This window comes from Archocentrus centrarchus, chromosome 10 (assembly GCF_007364275.1).
Source record: "Archocentrus centrarchus isolate MPI-CPG fArcCen1 chromosome 10, fArcCen1, whole genome shotgun sequence".
Classification (NCBI taxonomy): domain Eukaryota; kingdom Metazoa; phylum Chordata; class Actinopteri; order Cichliformes; family Cichlidae; genus Archocentrus; species Archocentrus centrarchus.
Window position 1 is genome coordinate 32,037,655 of NC_044355.1, and position 22,851 is coordinate 32,060,505.

The 22,851-nt window shown below is 41.2% G+C and overlaps 1 protein-coding gene across 2 annotated transcripts in view; it reads right to left on the reverse strand.

Moving 5' to 3' along the window:
* The window catches only part of LOC115786999 (GDNF family receptor alpha-4-like), a 100,338-nt gene that overhangs the window by 42,388 nt on the left and 35,099 nt on the right, over nucleotides 1-22,851 (reverse strand). For both annotated transcript variants that reach the window (XM_030739545.1, XM_030739543.1), the window contains exons 2-3: nucleotides 13,196-13,492; nucleotides 4,672-4,743 (exon numbers count right to left, since the gene is read on the reverse strand). In XM_030739545.1, the coding sequence (XP_030595405.1) occupies nucleotides 4,672-4,743; nucleotides 13,196-13,492 (369 nt within the window). The remainder of the gene's footprint in view (nucleotides 1-4,671; nucleotides 4,744-13,195; nucleotides 13,493-22,851) is intronic.

Here is a 22,851-nt window from a genome sequence, read left to right on the forward strand (position 1 = left end):
GCTACATGTTTTTGAAGCTTATCTGGTACCTGACACATTGTAGGCGTCTGGAAGTAATCGCTGTTTTTCACCAACCACAGCTAACCATGACAATGGTTAGCTGTGGCGGGCAGGCAAAGGTTGGACCCCAAATGTAGGACTCAAAAGGCAAACTAGACTTTAACGTGATTTATTAAAAAAGGATGACAAATAATGCAAACAAACTGGGCTGGACAAGTGCCAGAACTAAAACTGAGGGAAACCTGAAACAGGGAGACACACAGCAGGGATCATAGACGACAACGCAACAAAGAGCAGAGGAAAAACTGAGGGCGTAAATACACACACTAGGTAATCAGGGCAAGTGGAAACAACAGGTGAAACAAATGAAACTAATAACACAGGGGAAGCAAAACTAAACACAAAGTACAGGGAACACAAGACTGTCAAAATAAAACAGGAAGTAACCCAACATGGTACACGCAGACTTAATACCACGGAGGACGCACACAGAGGAAAGCGTCTAAAACAAGTTTGCTGACTTTGCACACAAATAAGATTTAAAACTCTTCTCCCCCAGTAATTCTATCTCCAACACAATTGTACTATCCAGAATTCTCTTTAAAAAATCTCAATTCAGAATTGAGTGCCATATCTTTCTCTTATAATGTCTCTGGTGCTACCGGGACCTAACCTAGCAGTGACCAGGATACCACAGCCTGCCCTGCACCAGTCCAACATAGTTTATCACTGTACACTGAACCACAACACTGCAAACTACCCATTTCATCCTGCTTGCTGTCTCCTATCAATTTTGAATAACTTTGAATTATTGTCATTTAATTTGCTTTCAAAAACATTTCAGAATATGAAACATCCAGATAACTTCAGCAACACATCATGTATAGCTCCAATAGCTGATTTAAAAACTCTAAAATGAATTAGAATATTTTATGAAAGCTTTAAAATTGTAGTTTATCAAGCTTGCTGAGCAGTCTTTACCTTAGAAAAGACTCTTTGAAAAAAATCTCATCTTCTTCTCGTGTCCTCTTTCTTGCGTCCATTTCAGAGAGTAAAATTCACACATTAACATTTTTTTCTTCCATGGAAAATACAACTGTACCCTTAGCTAACAGGCAAAGTATGTGCGAAATGGCACAAAAACTGTTTGTGTGCGTGTGTGTGTGTGTGTGTGTGTCTTTTGTCCTGTCTCCCTCCCCTCACCCCCATGGCAGATGGCTGCCCCTCCTGTTAAAAGGGAGTTTTTCCTTCCCACTGACGCCAAGTGCTTCCTCATAGGAGGAGGTTTTGATTGTTGGATTTTCTCTGTATTTACCTTACAATTTAAACCGCCTTGAGGTGACTCTTGTGATTTGGCGCTATATACTCTGGTAATGCTCACTCCACTTCTGTAGCACTAGCTAGGTGCTGAAATACTTTGAACACAACTTTACATCTGAATGAACACATCAAAGGAATGAGACAAAAAAAGGATGTGTGCAAGCGAGATCATGTGGTGACTTAACTGTCTCTGTGGTGAAAAGGACCATGAGAATAAAACCTGAAATTGCTTTATAATATTTTGCATTAAACTGCCAATCAGATTTAATTACTCATTAATTGAAGGTGCCAGAATGCCATTCTGGATCATTCTGGCCCACTTTAACGCCTAGATATACACACAAGACTTGGTAACACTGCAGTGGAGAGCAAGATAAGACATTTTTCTGAATTTCAAAGTCATTACTTTCTCATTTTAACATTTTGTAATATGAATTAAGGGGATGGAATGGTATTGTTAAAAATAAAATAATTTTAATAATCACTTCAGTGGACATTTTGATGATTGCAATCAAAGCTACTGAACACAGTGGGCTTTTTTTGTTATTGGCATTAATTTTTGCATCTAGCCCAAAGATCCTCAATTTTCTGGCAACATTTGTAATTGTTTTGCAAGAAAGAGAGCCCCTCCAAATTGACTGCAACCAAATGAGCACAGGTTGCTCAAATGAAGGCAAAAAGTCAACCATTGCAAAAGAAGTTGGTGGTTCCATGAGACTGATGTTTAGAAAGTCAAAGTAAGACAAATGCATGAAAAAACCGCATGTTACACAAACTATGGATTATCAGTTTAACACTGCAGCGGGAATTTCCCACCAATTCACTGCTGAATGGGTAGATCTCAGCATACAGTTTATTGCTGCTTGAGAGCATTTAGACAGCTCTGCAGTGACCAAGCCTCACGACACAGAAGGTTAGACTGAAATGTGCTGAGTAGCATGCTGTGTTGATGGAGGAAAACTGTCCACAGTTCATTTTAGAGATGAGAGAAGTTTAATTCAGTGGGTTCAGATGAGAAACATAGTATTGGTGGGAAATCTGGGGAAAGACTTTGTAACGTGAGTGTGTGAAGGCAGCGGGAGTTGGGCCTCTTATAAAGCTACATGGCAACGTGAACCATAATGTTTATCTTAAGGTCCACCACACAGAAACTGTTCCATCCCTGCACTGAGCTTCCAATCAACCAGCAACTTTTATGCAAGACGATGCATCTCATCCAACTGGAAAACAGGTAAAAGTCTTCCTATAAGCTAAGAACGCTAAAATAATTTTTTGATTTGTCCAGAGTCCTGATCGAGAATCTCTGAAAGATTGCTGGGAAAAGGTTATGCCTAAGAAACCCATGACAGTTACCAAAGTACGGAGGAGACTTCAAGTGGGAATGGGATCACACCAGAATATTGTGAGAATCTGATAATACTCTGAAGTCATTCATACCAGTGTTATGGAAAACATACTGTCTGCTTCCTGGACTGAAGAAGTCGACACCATTTTAACGACTTAACAAGACACTCTTAATGACCATCAACCAGGTGCCCTCACATCACGTCATGAAGGTACTGGAGAAACTAGCTTTGGCCCACATAAAACCAAACAGCTCTTGAGTCTCTGCAGTTTGCATACGGACCAAATCTGGGACCGATTGATGCAGTCAGCTACATGCCACAGAGAGCTTATTCCCATCTAGACCGCCAGATAGAATGGCTGAATAGAACAGGTGCATGGTAAGGTTCACCTTCTTTGAGTTCTCAGGTGAAGTTACCAATTCAGCTGCTGCTACTGAGAGAGAAGCTACAGGAAATATCTCAGGGATTACTGACTCTCTGACAGACAGGCCACAGTGTGTGAGACTGGGCTGTGCTCTGTCTGACAGGAGGTCCACTACGCGGTCTCCTACCTGCCTTTACACCTTAGACTTTCAGTACAACTCTGAGTCATGCCACCTGCAGAAATACTCTGAGGATTCTGCAGTGGTTGGGTGTATGAGCAGGATAAGAAGTACAGAACAGTAGTGGATGATTTTGTGGAGCGGTCTGGGAGGAAATATCTGCTTCTGAATGTGAATGAGGCCAAAGAGATGGTGACTGACTTCAGAAGGAACAGGACGGCTACACGACCCATGTCTATCCTGGGAAAGTTAAAGGTGGTGGAGGAGTACAGGTACCTGAGCATCCACTTAAACAACTGAACTGGTAGACCAGGATGAATGGGAAGACCAGCACAGAGACTGTATTCAAATAGAGGATGAGCAGGCCCTTCAATGTGTGCAGCAAAATGATGTGGCGAGCACAGTGTACTCTGCTGTGGACTGCTGGCAGAGCAGTGACAACAAAGGACTGAATCACAGGTTGGCTGTGTGATAGGCTGCAAACTGGACACATGTGAAGCTGTGGTGGAGATGAAGTCACTAAACAACTTGTTACCCATCATGGATAATTCTGACCACCATCTGCACCACTTACTGGACAGAATGATTCAGTTCCGCTGCCACAAGGAAAGATGTAGGAATTCTTTGACACCACATGCATCACTCTCTATAATATAATATATCTGATGCCTCATTGCCAGATATTATTATCAGTATTATCATTACTATTTTAAATAGTATTAATAGCAGTAGTAAGTCATTATCATTTTAACCACTGTAACAAAAGAATTTCCCAAATAAGTATAACTTATTTCTCATGTATAGAACATTGTCCTGTGATATATATATTATGCTATACAGTAATTCAGTGAATTAAAAAACAGGTCTAACATAAGTTAGAAAATCAGCCACAATAATTCTTCCCATCAAGTGTATACTGGCTGCATACTGGTGCTCTGAATATACACTCATCCATTGTGGGTGTATCCAAACTTTTTACTGGTACTGTGAAGTACCAGTATCAGTGAAGTCATGAAAATGAAGACAGAAGAACAAGTCATTATGAAATGTTAATGTGTGGTGTCTGTCCAATAAGCAGATGCTGAGACACTTTTCTGGATAAATGAAAACATGCAGCTGGTCATAAGAGAGTTAGCTAACACTAATCTGAGTGCACAATGAAAACCCCTGAGGGTGAAAATACAGTTGATGTAAGCAGACTTAGAGAAGCAGAGAGCAGACAAGACCAATAAAAGATCGGTGTAACGGCAGCCACTCGTTACTGTATATTGATTGATATATACTGAACATCATCTCTGAGGCTTAGTGATCCATTGATCTGCTTCACTGGTGTGTATTAGTACAACAGAGCTGTAGAGCTATCTGTCATATACTCAGTGTGCAACAGTGGAGTCCACAAACTCCATCTACTTAACCATAACAAAGACTGCATGACTGACTGTGTGCATGTCACTTTGTTTTACCTGCTACTAAGGAAGCCATGCGAGTATCCACGAGTGTGTCGTAATATGGAGACAGTTCCAGATCCTCCTGCCCTGGAGAAAAAGGAGCACACAAACACTGGCAAATCAATATGTGATTGTTTACAATAAGAAAAACATGTTTAAAAGAAAAATTGAGGTAGTGAGTGGAACTGAAATGGAAATTCCCCACCGAAATCACACGTCTGTGTAATCTGATCAGAAATGGAGAATAAAAATAAAGCATTTAGTTCATTGCTGTGGATTAAGGTTATGTTCTCTCTAAGTTTGCTAAACTTAATGCAGTTCACAAGCTATACTCATACACCATCACTTCACATTCACTTAGAAAGTCATAAGTCAAAATAAATGTACAGCTGCACTTGTCTTTGGGAACAACAATACCTATCCAACTATCCATTTTCTGCTGCTTATTCGGGGCCATGTTGCAGGAGGAGCAGCCTAAGCAGAAAAACCCACACCTCCATTTCCCCAGCCACCTCCCCCAGCTTGTTCCAGAAATGCTGAGGCTTTCCCAGGGCACCTGAGAGATGCAATATCTTGAGCATGTCCTGAGTCTACCCCTGGACCTTCTCCTATGAAAGCCTCAAGAGCCGGAGATCGCACAACCTCCCCCCAACCCTATGGCATCTCCTGCAGGTGGTGAGCCCACAGGAGGGCAGCCCCATGTTGGCTCTTCAAGATCACCAGGGCCATCTGGGACCCATGGGCTAAGGCCCATCCACCAGGCCCTTTCCCCGTACTCCTTCCCCAGGGCTGGCTCCAGGGTGGGGCCCTGGTAATCCTGTCCTGGCCAAGATAAAATGGTCCTTTGACATTTTCTTCACAGGGGTACTGGGAATATGAGCTTATGGTTTAGTTTTCAGGGTATCTGGCAAACACTTTAAAACAGTTGGGAACTGTGCCAGAGAAGTGCTGCTTGGTTTGTGCCTGTATGCAACTTTTGAGCACTACATCAAGTAAAACTGATTTTTGTGGGGGATAAGGAAACTGAAACCTATTTGAATAATATATAAAAGTAACAGAAATCCAATATTTTCAGTTTTGATGATGATAGACAAAGACACAGTGACCCACTGGTTTGTGGATGCCAAATTATGAAGGTTAGGTGGGATTTAGCCACTGCCACGCTGCAACCATGTTTTGACATGAAGTGACCGTATTTAGACAAGAGGGTGTACATGTGTAATGCAAAGACACACATCAATTTATATTTCTTCTGTGCTTCATATTTCATATTTTGTAAATATCAGTAACAACGTGGGGGAAAAGGAGGTGTTCTGTAACTAGCTTTTGAGGTAAGGAACTAATTTCAATGCCATGGTGGAGACTTTCTGGATACTAACTGTTCTTTACAGACTTTGTCACCGAGCGGGCTGAATGACAGACTCACACACCTCCCACAGTACAAAGACATGATTTTGGGGTTAAGTGATAATTCTAAACTGACTGTAGGTGCTAATGTGTGAGTGTGTGGTTGTCTCTCTCTCTGTGTGTTAGCTCAAATGGTGACCAGTCCGCTTGATCGTGGTCTTTTGGGTTTTGTAGTATTTGGGGAGTTTTTAAATTCTTAGTTATCTATATCAGTTTGGATGTCTGTTTAAATTATTGAAGTGTTTGAGGTTTAGATTTCTTATTTTTGGTATGTTGAGTTTTGGAATAGGTTTTGATTTTATCTTGTGTTTTGGTTCAGGTGTATTATTATTATTAACAGTAATCTTCCTACTGTTCCTGTTTGTGCGTCCTTGGTCCCTGACTTTGGATGTGTTTTTACTGAGGTCTTTGCTTTGAAGATTATTCCTTCTGTGATCAGTGCTGGTGTTTCTGTCTTTCTTCCTCTGATCCCATGATTGCGTTCGCCTATTAATAATTACTTTCACCGGTCACCCCCAATCAGGTCTCAGTGTATTTTACTGTGTCCTTAGACTTAGCATCTGTGAATTTTTCCCTGTATGCTGTCGGCTCAATTTTTCTTTTTCTTTTCTTTTGTGGTTTTAAACACACACACACACACACACACACACACACACACACACACACACACACACACACACACACACACACACACACACACACACACAATCAGTTATGGACTGACTTCCCCAGAGCCCAGACCTCAACATTATTGGTAAATGGACTGGTACTTTTATAGCACTTTTCTTCTCAATTTGAGCACTCAAAGCACTTTCTATTGTAAGTCTCATTCACCCAATCATACGCACATTCATACAGTGCTTTAACTATACCTAAGCACTTTTATCTAACATTGAACACACACACACACACACATACACACACACACACGCACACACACAGAAATACTCCAATGGATGCATCAGGGACAATTGAGGGTTCAGCATCTTGCCCAAGGATACCTCGACGCATGCAGAAAAGGAGCCAGGGATCAATCTATCAACTATCCAATTGGTAGATACCCCGCTCTACCACCCGAGCAACAGCTGCCCAACATTACTGAAGCAATGTGGGATCATCTTGACAGAGAACAGAACAAAAGGCAACCAACAGCCAAAAAAGGGCTTTGAATGTCCTTCAAGAAGCCTGGAGAGCTATTCCTGAAGACCACTTAAAGAAATCAAGAGACGGCTTGCCTACAGAGCTCAGGCTGTGTTGAAGAATACAGGTGGTCATACCAAATATTGACTTTCACGCTTGTTAGATTTGTACAAACTCTGTTTCTGAATTATACTGTATTGCCATGTGTGCTTGCACGTGTTTCAATGAATGGGGGTGAATGAGGACATGTTTAAAGTGCTTTGAGTGCTCAGGTAGACTAGAAAAGTACTATACTGTATAAGAACCAGTCCATTTACCATACAGTAACATTTAAAAAAAGATTGAACCTACTTTCCATGAGCTATGCACAAGCAAATGAGTGCATTTAATAATAAGACAAAGGTAGATAAAATATATATGTTTTAGTATTTGTGAATATCCGTCACCAACACCAAACACCCTGCTAATAACCATTATGTAAGATATCTCAATGAACACAGGTTAATGTTTAAGTTCTTCTTAAGTTGTTTGGTTTACAACTACTGTACGGTAGTAGTTAAAAAAGAACTCACATGCAAATACACTTAAAATGTCTTAGATATTCAAAAATAATAGTATGTACTAACCTTTTTCCTAAGTTGCTGGTAACTGTTAAAGTGACATTTATTTCTCTGTTATCCTTTTACCTCCACTTCAATGATCAAAATCTGAATTTCAAAAGAAATCTCCTCTGCCATTGTTTTCCCCCTCAGTTGTTCCCGGGCAGGTTTACTCCTGTAAAATGGAATTATACTAGTGAAGAATTATAGTAATGAGACATATTATCCCACAGTCCTTTTCCCACAGTAAATTACTGCATACACCTCTTACAGTATCACACTATACTCATCACACTACGGTAACAGCCATCTGTTACAGCGCACGTCTATTCCTGATTTGTTTCGTTCCAATTTAATTTAATGCGATGCCACAATTATAAAATCAAAACCTAATGACTTTTGGCTCAGGAGAGTCCTGAGGCTACACAGAACTGAATATTCTGTTATTAACTGTCCTGCATATGCTATTGGCTGGTTCCATGTTCATTAGTTAAACTAATCTCAATAGTCCTCTGATTGGATGTTGAGGAAGTTCCTATGTATGTGTTTATTTGCCTGTAGGTGTCACGTACCTAAAGCCAGAAACGGGCCTAAATTAGGATGCTTAATACTGGTGTAAAAAGTGGCTTTCTGAAGCAGATTAATTGCTGACTACTAACACCTCAGGGGTACACTAAGAAGCAAGTTCAATAAAGCTAAGGTTTCCTCATGAGTGTTGGCTTGATAAAAAGTTGAAGATAATGGTTATCACAACAGTGTTAACCCAGGCTTTCTGCCTCTGGCTCTGTGCACGTCCACAGTACGCTGTACTTCGAATATGTTATAATAGTACAAAAAGAACAAAAAACAAAACATAAGGAAAACCACGATCCTAATAAATAACTTAACATGTTTATTTAATCCCACCCCTTCTGCACTATGTTGAGAATTTTATGAATATACCCACTCTGACCTTTGACCCAGTTCAGTATGAAACATTGTGTGAAAAATATCATCATTATTAACTTAATCAGTGTGTTTGTTAAACTAAGTTAACATTTCAGTTATCCCAAACACATCTATAGGAATTAACACTGGAGTGTTTAAAGTTCAAATTTCCAAGTTCACAATAGATTTTAGGAGGCACTGGAACATTACATAGATCACTGTTAGAAGAGACTTCATTTTAATCCTTATATAATGCCTAGAAGTACTGAATTTTATCTTTATGGTGATTTGAGCTTGAGTAAGCAATATATTAAGGTTTGAGTATCCACTGAAGCTGAATATTATGTGTGTATGAGGTGCACTAGGTTATCAAAGAAGGTTTGTTCCATCTCCAGAAGTCTTTGAGCACAGTAGAAGATGGATGGCAACTGGTCCTGATGCATGAGGGATGAGTAACTAACTGGGTGGTATCTGGGCTAATATAAGCTGATGCATGGGTGGCACATGGCATTCAGGCCAGCTGTAAACTTGATGCATGAGTCTGCAGATCAGAGTGATCTGATCTGAGGGTAGTAAACAAGGATAAAACTAGAAAATAGGAGAACACCTGTTAGGGTAGAAGGAGTGGAAATTTAGAGAATGGATGACCTTGGTAGACCCCTCTGAATAAATAAGAAAGCCACAGAGGACCAGCATATGTGTGTCCCTCTTCAATTGTGTTTGAGCTCGCTTGTTTCATGGCTTAATCCCATGGGGGTGCTTTTTGTCTGTCTTTAGTCTATTTTGTTTATGCTTTGGGAAGAGAAGCTGATGTGGGAGAAAAATTCTCTTTCTAGTCCCTGTCAGTACTCTCACTGCAGCATTTTGAATCAGCTGATGGCTTTTCAGCGAGTTTTTAGGCAGCCTTATAGTAATGAATTATAATAGTCAAGCCTAGAGATAATAAATACATGAACTAGCTTTCAGCATCACTTTGAGACAGGATGTTTTAAATTTTAGAAATATTGTGCAAATGCAAAAAAGCGGTCCTACATATTTGTTCAATATGTGCATTGAAGGACATATCCTGGTATCTGGTTGTTTCTAAGATTTATAAATCTTCAGTTTTATATGAATATAAAAGCAGGAAATTAGAGGTCATCCAGGCCTTTATGTCTTTAAGACATTCCTGTAGTTTAACTAATTTATGTGTGTCATCTGGCTTCATGGATAGATAAAGCTGAGTATCATCTGCATAACAATGAAAATGTATGCAACGCTTTCTGATAATACCGCCTAAGGGAATAGGAAATAGAACTGGTCCTAGCACAGGAACCATTTGGAATTCCATAATTAACCTTAGTTTACATGAACAAATTGGAGTCTATTAGACAGATATGATTCACACCACTGCAGTGCAGTACCTTTAATACCTACGACACGTTCTAAAGTCAGCAGTATGGCCAACAGTATCAAACGCTATACTGACGTCTAGCAGGACAAGCACAGAGATGAGTCCACTTTCAGAGGCCATAAGAACATAATTTGTTACCTCCACTAATGCTGTTTCTTTCATGATGAATCTGATAAATTCGGACACGTGACTGAAATTCATCAAATTCTTCTTCATAGTACAGAAAACAGGGGAAGGGTGGGTACGTCCACAAGAAACCAATCAAAGGCCAATAATAGTCCTAGGAATATGAGCTTTAAAAAACAATACACAATGTGTCCACACGTTCTCATTTCCTGTTCATTATATACTGAAAGTGAATGTGATTATTTTTAGAGGGGGAAAACTCAGTGATTTTGGTTAAAATGCACCCTTTCATGATATTAAGCACATGGTAAAAGTTAACCTTTACCCATTTGTAACAAACTGTTCTTTGGATACAACATTTACTCATCTGGTAATAGTGGCAACACCAACAGAGCACCAATGCCTCTATTTTAGAGATTGAGGATTTTTTATTGAACTCTATGGGACTAACCTACAAGTGAAAAATTTGACATTAAAGAGTTTAAAATGTGAACATGACAGATTGTGACCAAGAATCAGTGTGCAAAGAGTTGGGAGTGAGAACAGATTGGTATTGCAGTCTCCAGATATCCATTTTTGGGTTGACACATACCTTTTCTTCTCATCTCACTCTGCAAAATGTGTGTTGCCCAAAGTGTGCAGTGTATGCAACCTTTATTTTGACAACTCCAGAAGCACAGCTTCAATGATGGTAATTCCCCTTCCTCACATTACTGTTCTATTGGTCTTTTTGATGTTTTCATATTAAACTGCTAATCATACTGTATACTGAACCTTTCATACCTACAGTGAACACTATATTTGGGCTTTGGGTAAGTAACATTATGAAAAACGACAGCTATCAGTCAATAACACATCCTTTTGCCATTTAAATCTCATCAATATGGGCAAAACAAAGGACAAGATAAGACTGACAGGAGACCAAATCCAAAGTCATCATGAGTCCATGTTATTAAAAGCTGCTTTTGTCAAATTGTGAAACCCATTAGCAGAGCGCTGATTGACTAGTGGACAAGGCGCTTGTCCCTGCAAATTATTTAAGCACATTCCAAAGTGCAAACTCAATCAAGAATGTAATGGCATGTAAAGTATTTATGTATGTAAATCCTGTTCCAGGCTATATATTTATGGTAATGACACGCTAGAGCAGCCTAGCAGCATAGGGAACTGAAGAGTGTGTAATTACACTAATGCTCCACTGACTAATAGGCCACAGGGGAGGTGGAGTCCACTGGCTTGTGTTAGCTCAGTTACTGATGCACAAATCCCACCAGCACTCTGATATGTTTCTGTGATTCTGTTCGTGTGTTCAGACTGAAGTGTCTTTGGCCAGACTTGAGTGGTACACAAGGCTGGTTTGGGATTATGACACGTTTGTTTGTTAAAAAAGGACACTTCAGAAAAAAGGGCTAAAATTAGGAATGAATGAATGGAAAGTTGTTAGAAAGTCTTCTTATAACGTAAGAATGTGTATAGATGTAGATTGTTGCCTGCCTGCATGTGTATAAAGACTAAATTGGCAGTGTGTCAATACACTTGTGTTAATTCGTTTCTGTGATCAGTAGTGAACAAGGACATAACAGCTGCTCTTATTCGTTAGTGGTTAGTGAACAAATGTTGGGGTACTTGTACTCCATCACACATCAGACACATTGAAAATGGTGTCATTTTTACTGTGCTACATTTATCTGACAGTTATAATTAATACCTACAGTGTAGATTCAAACATCACATGCAAAATGTATTAGGCAGTGAGACACATTCCATTTTACAGCAGCTATTAAATCATATTTGCTTTCAGACTGGCACTCCTCAGCTACACCTGATATGTACTGTTAGTGTCAAATGAGTCATTCAAAGCAATGCAACATAAACTTTAAATATCCTCCAGAGATTTAAAGGATAAAGTTACCATAAAAACACCCAGACTAACAATAAATGAGTCCTACCACTGTGCCATATACGGCACGTTACTTCACTGCCATGAACACGTATGCTTTAGTTTATTTTGAGAGTTCTACACACACTGCCTGCCTCTAGAGTTAATCAATAAACCAATCACCAGCTGGCTGTGCATTCTGCATTTTTAAGTTGCAACAGTCGCATTTCGCTGCTGCACTCTTAGCTTTTTGGAGCCAGGAGTTATCATTGGGAAATGAAGGTGGAACACTAATGCCAGCAAGCTTGGTTAGCAAGCTGCATCCATAAACGGTACAAGTGAAATGCACAGAAACACAAAAATCTGCTAATTAATGCTAAGTAACAGACTAATAAAGCACTGGAATTTAAGTCATCAAAACCTAAGCACAAACAAACTAGGATGGTCTGCACCACACAGCTTTCAGCTACAGCTCCATTAAGCTGCGAGTACTCCTGATACATTGATCACTTCAGGTGCCGCCGGTATCGTTATTACACAGTCACACCCATTTATGCTCGCCATTATGGTGCAGGTAGCCACTGCAGTATTCCCCTGAATGAGGTGTCACCAATCAGACAATACCTCCACATCAGCGCTGATATAGGAGGAGAGGTCAAAACTGTAAGTAAAAATCTTGCTAAGTCTTTTTTTTTTCACCTCAGAAGAGTCCTGCGGTTACACAAATCTTAATATTCAGGTTTTAATTATCCTCTATAAGTTTTTTCCATAAAGTCTCAACTGTTCGTACATCTCCTTCTGTATAATCCATGAGCTTCTGCACTGATATTAACCATGTTGGTATTATAAAAACGACATGATTGTCCACTCATGTCTTTAACCCAGCTGCGATGGCAGCGACCCAGCACACACGGATGATGTAAAAGTGACGTCACATCAGTTGTTGCCCTTAGTCAGCACACTTTTAAAATGAAGTGACCGCACCCCCTAGCTTTAAACCGTCCACTATCCAAAGGCCTGAGTTGTGCATTAGCTTAATACACCCCAACACAATCCAACCACACTGACCTGGCATCAGGCGAAGCCTCCAGTATATGCGCAGGCACAGCTCCTCCTTGCGGAAACCACGCTGGCATTTGCAGTTCTGTAGAGGGGGGTAATTCGCTAGCAGGGCTTCCTGTCTCTCCAGGCACTCAGATGCCACCTGATCTGCCAGTGGGGACATCGCTGTATCTGTTGCGCACAGGTCTAAGCCCCGATACAGTGCCTCGCACCGAGGCTCAGCGGAGCACACACGATAAGCTTCAACGCAGTCAGTGGTGGAGGCAGCAAAGTTAAAGTTGGGTGCTGAGGATGGGAACACACCTGGAAGGACAAAAGACAAGAAGGAAGGTCTGTTAACATCTATAACTTTATCTGCAATTTTCTCCTAATTTGCCACCCAAAGGAAAATCTTATAACAGAAGAACTGTGGGGCCAAAATGCAAGTAAAGCACTTGATCTGAAAGGTAACATCTAGTTTCTGAAACTGCACATTTTGAGCATGTAAACAGACTGGTTCTTATATAGTGTTTTTCTACTCGACCTGAGCACCATATACAACATGCCTCATCCAAGCACTTTCTATGTCTACGTGTTTTCTATCAAACACTAAAGATGGATGCATCGGGAGAAAATTGGGCATCAACATCTTTCCTAAGGATACTTTGGCATGCAGACTGGAGCTGCCCGGGATCAAACCACCAACCTTCAATTAGTAGATGGCCTACTCTAGCTCCTGAGCCACAGCCACCCCAGGTGAATCGTGGCAACCTAACCGTAACCCTACTGCTAAATGGTTCACTGGAGACATGGAGGATATTTAAAGGTTCAGTGAGTAAACGGAAAATAATATTACAAAAATGGAAAGAACGTGTAAGCTCTGATACATTGCATCATTATGCCACTCAGAAAACAGATCTACAGCATATACAGTATTATACACTGTACTGTATATGCTACACTATATAAAAAAATAAAAAAATAAAGGAACACTTTTAAATCAGATTATAGCATCAGGTCAGTTAAAATGATCTGGTCAGTTAAGCAGCAGAGGGGGTTGTTAATCAGTTTCAGCTGCTTTGGTGTTAATGAAATTAACAACCGGTGCACTGAAGGAGCAACAATGAGACAACCCATAAAACAGGGATGGTCTTACACAGTTTTCTCTCATCTTTTATTACCTTTTTTCACTAGTTTTATCTTTGACTAGTTTCAGTGTCACTTTCATGAGGCTATATCTGGACCTACAAATGTCGCACAGTTCCACTCCTACAGGACAGCACATCAAAACATGGCATTGAAAGGTTTGCCGTTTACCCCAGCACAGTCTCAGGAGATAGGCAGTTATTCTAGGAGAGCTGAGCTGGACTGTGGAAGGTCCTTATCGCATCTATTCTTTGTGCATTGAGGAAAAGAATGGGCACTGCCCAAACTATCAGAAACAGACTTCATGAGGAGGGTGCATCCTCTGACATCCTCTTGTGGGCCCTGTGTAAGCCCCCTGTAAGTTGATCATTTTCATTTCCATCAAACAATGTGGCTCCTTCTCATTCCCAACACATTACCTGATCTGTATCAGTATAGATATCCAGCATGATTTCTTTCCCACACATATGTGTTTTTAAAGTGTCCCTTTAATCTTTTGAGCAGTATACTATAGTGACTTGCATAGCCAGCTGATGAACTGTTGCAGTTAGTGAGCTGAACATTAACATTACTGTTTGTATTACTGTTGCATGTTTACTCTTTTGTGGAGAACAATTTTTCTGATGTAGAACAAAAAGTTGGTGCACCACAGTTAATAAGCAACAGCAGCTTCCTCTGGACACGGTTACTGGCTTTTTGCACCCTCAAAGGTCAGCACTGTCAAGATGGCTCGCCATTAGTAAATGGCACAAATTTACTTTGTCTCTACAAGAGATGTCAGCTGCCTCATTTCCACTGGAATGAACTGAATTAGCCGTGAAATTTCACTGGTTTAAAGCACTTGTGTGAGCAGGCCTGACAGTTGCTCTTTTCATAATATTTTTTTGACACTTTAACTTCTTTATATTCTTAACATCCACCAGGGCGCTGGCAGCCCATCTGGGCTGAGGCTAAATTTTTTTTTTCCTATTTGGAGCAAATGATTAAAAACTGTTAAAAAAATAATAACAATAATAATAATAAGAAAAAAAAGATTATTTAGCCTGTGCCATTAAACAAATTTAATCTCAGTGGGTTAAAGTGAGCCAAACTTAGTTTGTAAACTGGGCTTTCTGTAATGTTCATGGATCAGTACTGAATTACAGAAAAAGCCTGACTGTCAGACTTTGGCCTGGAATGTGGGAAGTGATCAGAGTTCCCATGCAGACACAGGGAGAACTTGTAAATTCCACACAGAAAGTCCCCAGGCTGGATTCAAACCCAAGACCTTCTTACTGTCAGATGAAAGTGCTAACAATCTACCATCATGCCGCCCTCCTTCTCTAACCTTTTTTTTTTTCCATAAAGGAAGCTTTGACTAATTTTGAGTAAGCTTAGTTTTGGTGGCATGACTGCATGGCACTGAAGATGAAAGTTTTCCAACCCTGATGCAGCCACTCATAAACTCTTCAATCTCCTGCAAGGTCAGAAGAGTTTCTGTTGATTTTTGGATAATGAAGCTGGGTGGGAGGAGAAAGCCCTCCGTGGAGCTTTTCTACATGGCTTGTGTGATGAATTGAAAAATGAACTTGCTGCAAAAGATCTCCCAGCCTTATTAGATCCTTTAATTTCCATGTGCATTAGCATTGATGGCAACATGGGGGAACACAGGAGAATGAGAAACTTTAACTCCCATGGTTCATCCTGCCAAGTGGTGTCCTGTATCGGAGGCGCTGCAGAAGAGGAAGTGAGTCTGGGGACAGCAATGTATGCAGCTCGGCCAAGCTTGTCTCTCTCTTGCCAAGAGATGGAAAAGCTTGGCCACAGGTGAGTGCTTATATTGTAGAAAGAAAGGACACTTTGTTGATTCATGCCCACTCCAGCCAGAAGACAGTAATAGTAAGAACACTGGCGGGCAAAATAAATCATGTATCTTTCCTAACCAGGCTAATGGTCCCAGCTAAACTCTCTAAACTCCCTCACACACTCTCTCCAGGTGCTGGTGGATTCCAGAGCAGAACAAAGTTTTATAGACCACATGTTGGGCAAAGAATTAGCTATATCCCCGATAAGTGTCATAAATACTACAAGTCCACCTGGAGCTTCCAACTGTGCTGGAGCAAGTAAGCACATAACTCCATGACCTCCACTGCCACTGGTCTCTCCTTATTTTACCAGCCTCCACTTTTTCCAGCTGTGGAAGGTGAGATATTTGTTCCTGCTGTACAGTATCACTTACAGTGGTGTCGATGGTTACGGAGGTCCACTCAAGCAGCTCTTCTTAGAACCAAGGAGCAGAACAAACATCTGGCCAACCGCCATCTGATCCCTGCACAAAGCTACCATCTAGGTCAGAAAGTCTGGTTATCAACTAAACATGTTCCTTTATGGTCCCAATCCACTATATTGGTCCCTTTGAAATCCAGTTTCTGGTTAAACCTGACTCTGCTCATCTCAAACTACCCTGCAATATGAGAATTCACATTGTGTTCCATGTCTCCCACCTAAAACTCACTTTGTCCAGTCTGTTGGTTCACCACTTTCTAGCTCTCTTTCATTCCTTTTTCTCTTTCTCTCTCTCTCCATCTTTGTGTTTTGTGTGAGTGAGTTAACCTTGCCCTTGTGTTTTAGGGGCGGGGTTTGTGGATGAAAACATCAATGGATACTTTACATACAATTAGTCACACAGCCACTAAAAGTCATTTAATATTGCAATACAGTACCAGTCAACTGTGTCCAAACGTGATTGGTACTGGAGGTTGTAATGAGCTGCTTTATATGTATCTACTGTAGGCTCATTCTTTGTGGAAGAGCAATGTTTCTTATTTGTAGCATTACTTATTGCTTGTATGTAAACTATCCATTGATGTTGTCACTGTGGATGGGGTAGAACGCTAATATCCTAGAACATTAATCTTCCTAATATGTTTAATGTAGAATCTGTTTTAACCTCGGGGCACCCTCTGGGGATGAAAAATGAAGCCGGCGCCAAACTGCAGTCCCCATGTTAAAATGTTCAAATTAACAGAAACCTGTTTATAGATGTGTAAAAAAAATGGTTTTGGTAAGTTTTCCCCCTTCATCACAACTGGACATTAGGTGATTTATTTATTTATGTTTTATAACGTATCCATCAGGATCCTGGTGAGGCTTAGAGTTAGGACTTTGGAAGGTGTCCCGTCGCAGTCCAGTGTGACTGCTAGCTGTCTGCTTTACTTGTTTAAATAAAGACAAACATTTGAAAGAAATGAACTACAAGGATGTTTGTTTAAGATGTTGTTGCAAAGTTTGAGGCTTTGTTACTGTACCTAACAAATGGACTGCATAATTTAATAGTAGTTTGGCTTCAGAATTCATTCTAAAATTATACTATCACAAAATTCTCTCCACTTTGCTTTGACCCCTTAAACAAACCACACCAGAGTCAAACTGAAAGCTGGCTGAGATGCTTTGTTTGAAGAATTCTCTGTGTGGTTGTTTGGTCTGCATCAGTGAACCAGGCACCATGCCAGTTGTCATGGACCAGGAACACAATGATAATTCCACTCATCTAACTTTCAATGAGTAAAGCATCCCATTTTCTGTCATTCCAACAGTCCACCTCCTCTTTGTTTTCTTTCCTGCTTGAAGCAGTCTACAATAAATGCTCTCCAGCCAGGAGATTCACAGCTGGCAGGCATGGATGATCTTCAAAGCCAGCTTTTCATTTATGGCAAATTGACTCGTTCTGATTAACCCCCCCCCCCCTTTTTTTTTTCACTGTATCTGAACACTCAAAGCACTTTTTATACCATGTATCATTCACCATTCACACAACCGCTTTTTTTTTTCCACATTTAAGTGCTTTCTACAGTGCCTTGCGAAAGTATTTGGCCCCTTGAACTTCTCAACCTTTTGCCACATTTCAGGCTTCAAACATAAAGATATAAAATTTTAATTTTTTCTGAAGAATCAACAACAAGTAGGACACAATCGTGAAGTGGAATGAAATTTATTGGATGTGTCAAACTTTTTTAACAAATAAAAAACTGAAAAGTGGGGCGTGCAATATTATTCGGCCCCTTTACTTTCAGTGCAGCAAACTCACTCCAGAAGCTCAGTGAGGATCTCTGAATGATCCAATGTTGTCCCAAATGAGTGATGATGGTAAATAGAATCCACCTGTGTGTAATCAAGTGTCCGTATAAATGCACCTGCTCTGTGATAGTCTCAGGGTTCTATTCAAAGCGCAGAGAACATCATGAAGACCAAGGAACACACCAGGCAGGTCCGAGATGCTGTTGTGAAGAAGTTCAAAGCTGGATTTGGATACAAAAAGATTTCCCAAGCTTTAAACATCTAACGGAGCACTGTGCAAGCAATCATATTGAAATGGAAGGAGTATCAGACCACTGCAAATCTACCAAGACCCGGCCGTCCCTCTAAACTTTCATCTCAAACAAGGAGAAGACTGATCAGAGATGCACCCAAGAGGCCCATGATCACTCTGGATGAACTGCAGAGATCTACAGCTGAGGTGGGAGAGTCTGTCCATAGGACAACAATCAGTCGTACACTGCACAAATCTGGCCTTTATGGAAGAGTGGCAAGAAGAAAGCCATTTCTCAAAGATATCCATAAAAAGTCTCATTTAAAGTTTGCCACAAGCCACCTGGGAGACACACCAAACATGTGGAAGAAGGTGCTCTGGTCAGATGAAACCAAAATCGAACTGTTTGGCCACAATGCACACCATCCCCACTGTCAAACACGGTGGTGGCAGCATCATGGTTTGGGCCTGCTTTTCGTCAGCAGGGACAGGGAAGATGGTCAAAATTGATGGGAAGATGGATGGGGCCATATACAGGACCATTCTGGAAGAAAACCTGTTGGAGTCTGCAAGAGACCTGAGACTGGGACGGAGATTTATCTTCCAACAAGACAATGATCCAAAACATAAATCCAAATCTACAATGGAATGGATCACAAATAAACGTATCCAGGTGTTGGAACGGCCAAGTCAAAATCCAGACCTGAATCCAATTGAGAATCTGTGGAAAGAGCTGAAGACTGCTGTTCACAAACGCTCTCCATCCAACCTCACTGAGCTCGAGCTGTTTTGCAAGGAAGAACGGGCAAGAATTTCAGTCTCTCGATGTGCAAAACTGATAGAGACATACCCCAAGCAACTTGCAGCTGTAACTGCAGCAAAAGGTGGCGCTACAAAGTATTAACGCAAGGGGGGCGAATAATATTGCACGCCCCACTTTTCAGTTTTTTATTTGTTAAAAAAGTTTGACACATCCAATAAATTTCATTCCACTTCACGATTGTGTCCTACTTGTTGTTGATTCTTCACAAAAAATTAAAATTTATATCTTTATGTTTGAAGCCTGAAATGTGGCAAAAGGTTGAAAAGTTCAAGGGGGCCGAATACTTTCGCAAGGCACTGTATCTAACATTTATACACAATCACACTTCAGTGTATGCATCTGGAGCAACCCGGGGTTCAGTACCTTGCTGAAGGATACTTTAGCATGCAGACTGGAGTAGCCAGAGCTTGAACCACCAACCTTCCGATTAGTAATGACCCGCTTTACCTCCTGAACCAGAGCCATCTGTATTATTAACATATGGCTTGTGGATTCTGTGGAACCCAAACTTTCTCGAAAAGTGTAGTGACATTGTTTTGATTTGCAATAGCAAACAAAAAAAAAAAAAAAAAAGAAAAGAAAAGTAAAGAAAAAGAAATCTGAGGCTCCCCTGGTAAAATTCAATAGCTGATACACATAGTGAAAGTACAGAGAAGCAATGTGAGGACAGCAGAAATATCATACAGGGAGGAGAAATAAGGGAATGGAAAGACAGAAAAAGGGAGAGGTCGGAGTGCAGGAGAGAGCAAGACATAGAAGCAGAGATTGTGAGTGAGCGTACCAATGTGAACCTTGATGGGTTGGACATGCGCACAGCATGAAGCACAATCAGCATGCACTACCGAAAATGATGTTCTTAGAATCACAAAGATGCACACAAATGCACACAGAAAACACACACACTGATGTAAAAAAAAAAAAAAATCCACAGACACACACACATGCATGGCTACCCTGAGAAGGACCCTTTTATGTGCGTGTCCTGCTGGGAGGGAGACTGGGAGGCACAGAACCCATCATAATTACCAGAACACAATACTGCACAACCACAGGGGAGGGTCTGTAGCACACAACCTCACACACACATTTCCAAACACACACGCCGCTGTCAGAATAAAGTGGTTGAGACAGCATAAACAGCTTAACACTCAGTGCCAGATCAGTAGACAGTGTGTAAATTGAATATTGAGTGTGCTGATGAAAGACTAACCATATACATAAAACATTCTAGGTTCAACAAACAGCCTTTGTAAAGTGCTGCATCCCAACACTTTGCCACAACTCTCTTTGTCCACACATCAGACTAACCACTCAGCCTGGCCGGCTTGATCCTGAGCAGCTCTCTGCCCAGACGCCTGCCAGTGTCACATCATCACATTTCTACAAACAGTCATTCATTTCCATCTCCACTGTGCAGGACGTTCTCTGTAAAACTGCTCCACTCATGTTTAGGTGACACACAATATCTGCCAGGAGCACTCAGGCTGCACCAGCCTTAAAGAGCCATATAAACAAATTGTTACTCCTGTATTTATTTCAGTCTGAATAGACTGTTGCATTAGGTTTAAAGATTTAAGTGAAATAAGGTATCAGCTGAGCCATCAACTCAGCACTATATCAGTTCACATATACATACATTTCATTAATTCATATAGAGCATATTTAATATTTAATTTAATCAATTTCACATGCTGTTGTGCAAATGGAATAGACAACAGGTGGAAATTATTGGTAATTAGCAAGACACACTCAATAAAGGAGTGGTTCTGCAGGTGGGGACCACAGACCACTTCTCAGTACCTATGCTTTCTGGCTGATGTTTTGGTCACTTTTGAATGTTGGTGCTTTCACACTCGTGGTAGCATGAGACGGACTCTACAACCCACACAAATGGCTCAGGTAGTGCAGCTCATCCAGGATGGCACATCAATGCGATCTGTGGCAAGAAGGTTTGCTGTGTCTGTCTAGTATCCAGAGGCTGGAGGCGCTACCAGGAGACAGGCCAGTACACCAGGAGATGTGGAGGAGGCTGTAGGAGGGCAACAACCCAGTAGCAGGACCGCTACCTCCACCTTTGTGCAAGGAGGAACAGGAGGAGCACTGCCAGAGCCCTGCAAAATGACCTCCAGCAGGCCACAAATGTGCATGTGTCTGCACAAACGATTAGAAACTGACTCCATGAGTATGGTACATGTATGAGGGCCCAACGTCCGCAGATTGGGGTTGTGCTCACAGCCCAACACCGTGCAGGACGCTTGGCATTTGCCAGAGAACACCAGGATTGGCAAATTCACCACTGGCGCCCTGTGCTCTTCACAAATGAAAGCAGGTTCACACTGAGCACATGTGACAGACGTGACAGAGTCTGGAGACGCCGTGGAGAGCGATCTGCTGCCTGCAACATCCTTCAGCATGACCGGTTTGGCAGTGGGTCAGTAATGGTGTGGGGTGGCATTTCTTTGGAGGGCCGCACAGCCCTCCATGTGCTCGCCAGAGGTAGCATGACTGCCATTAGGTACCGAGATGAGATCCTCAGACCCCTTGTGAGACCATATGCTGGTGCGGTAGGCCCTGGGTTCCTCCTAATGCAGGACAATGCTAGACCTCATGTGGCTGGAGTGTGTCAGCAGTTCCTGCAAGATGAAGGCATTGAAGCTATGGACTGGCTCGCCCGTTCCCCAGACCTGAATCCGATTGTGCACATCTGGGACATCATGTCTCACTCCATCCACCAACGTCATGTTGCACCACAGACTGTCCAGGAGTTGGCGGATCCTTTAGTCCTGTTCTGGGAGGAGATCCCTCAGGAGACCAACTGCCACCTCATCAGGAGCATGCCCAGGCGTTGTAGGGAGGTCATACTGGCATGTGGAGGCCACACACAATACTGAGCCTCATTTTGACTTGTTTTAAGGATTACATCAAAGTTGGATCAGCCTGTAGTGTGTTTTTTCCACTTTAATTTTGTGTGTGACTCCAAATCCAGGCCTCCATTGGTTAATAAATTTTATTTCCATTGATGATTTTTGTGTGATTTTGTTGTCAGCACATTCAACTTTGTACAGAACAAAGTATTCAATGAGAATATTTCATTCATTCAGATGTAGGATGTGCTATTTGAGTGTTCATTTAATTTTTTTGAGCAGTGTATTTCTATCTCAAAAGAAAAATAAGCTGGGCAGTCAAATGTTGTCACTGCTGAGCAATCTAATCTATTTAATACACATTTTTCCATGAGACTGGACTAGTGACCTTGCAACTTTGACCTTTTTGCATCACGACCTAATGATTACATGCTGTTCCAAATTTGGAGAAATTCCCTCAAGGCAGTCATGAGGCATGAGAATGTGAAGGAGACAGTTGGACAACCAAAAGCAACATGGGATTTAGATGGAGCTAACATCAACTGTCATGCTCTAAAACCTT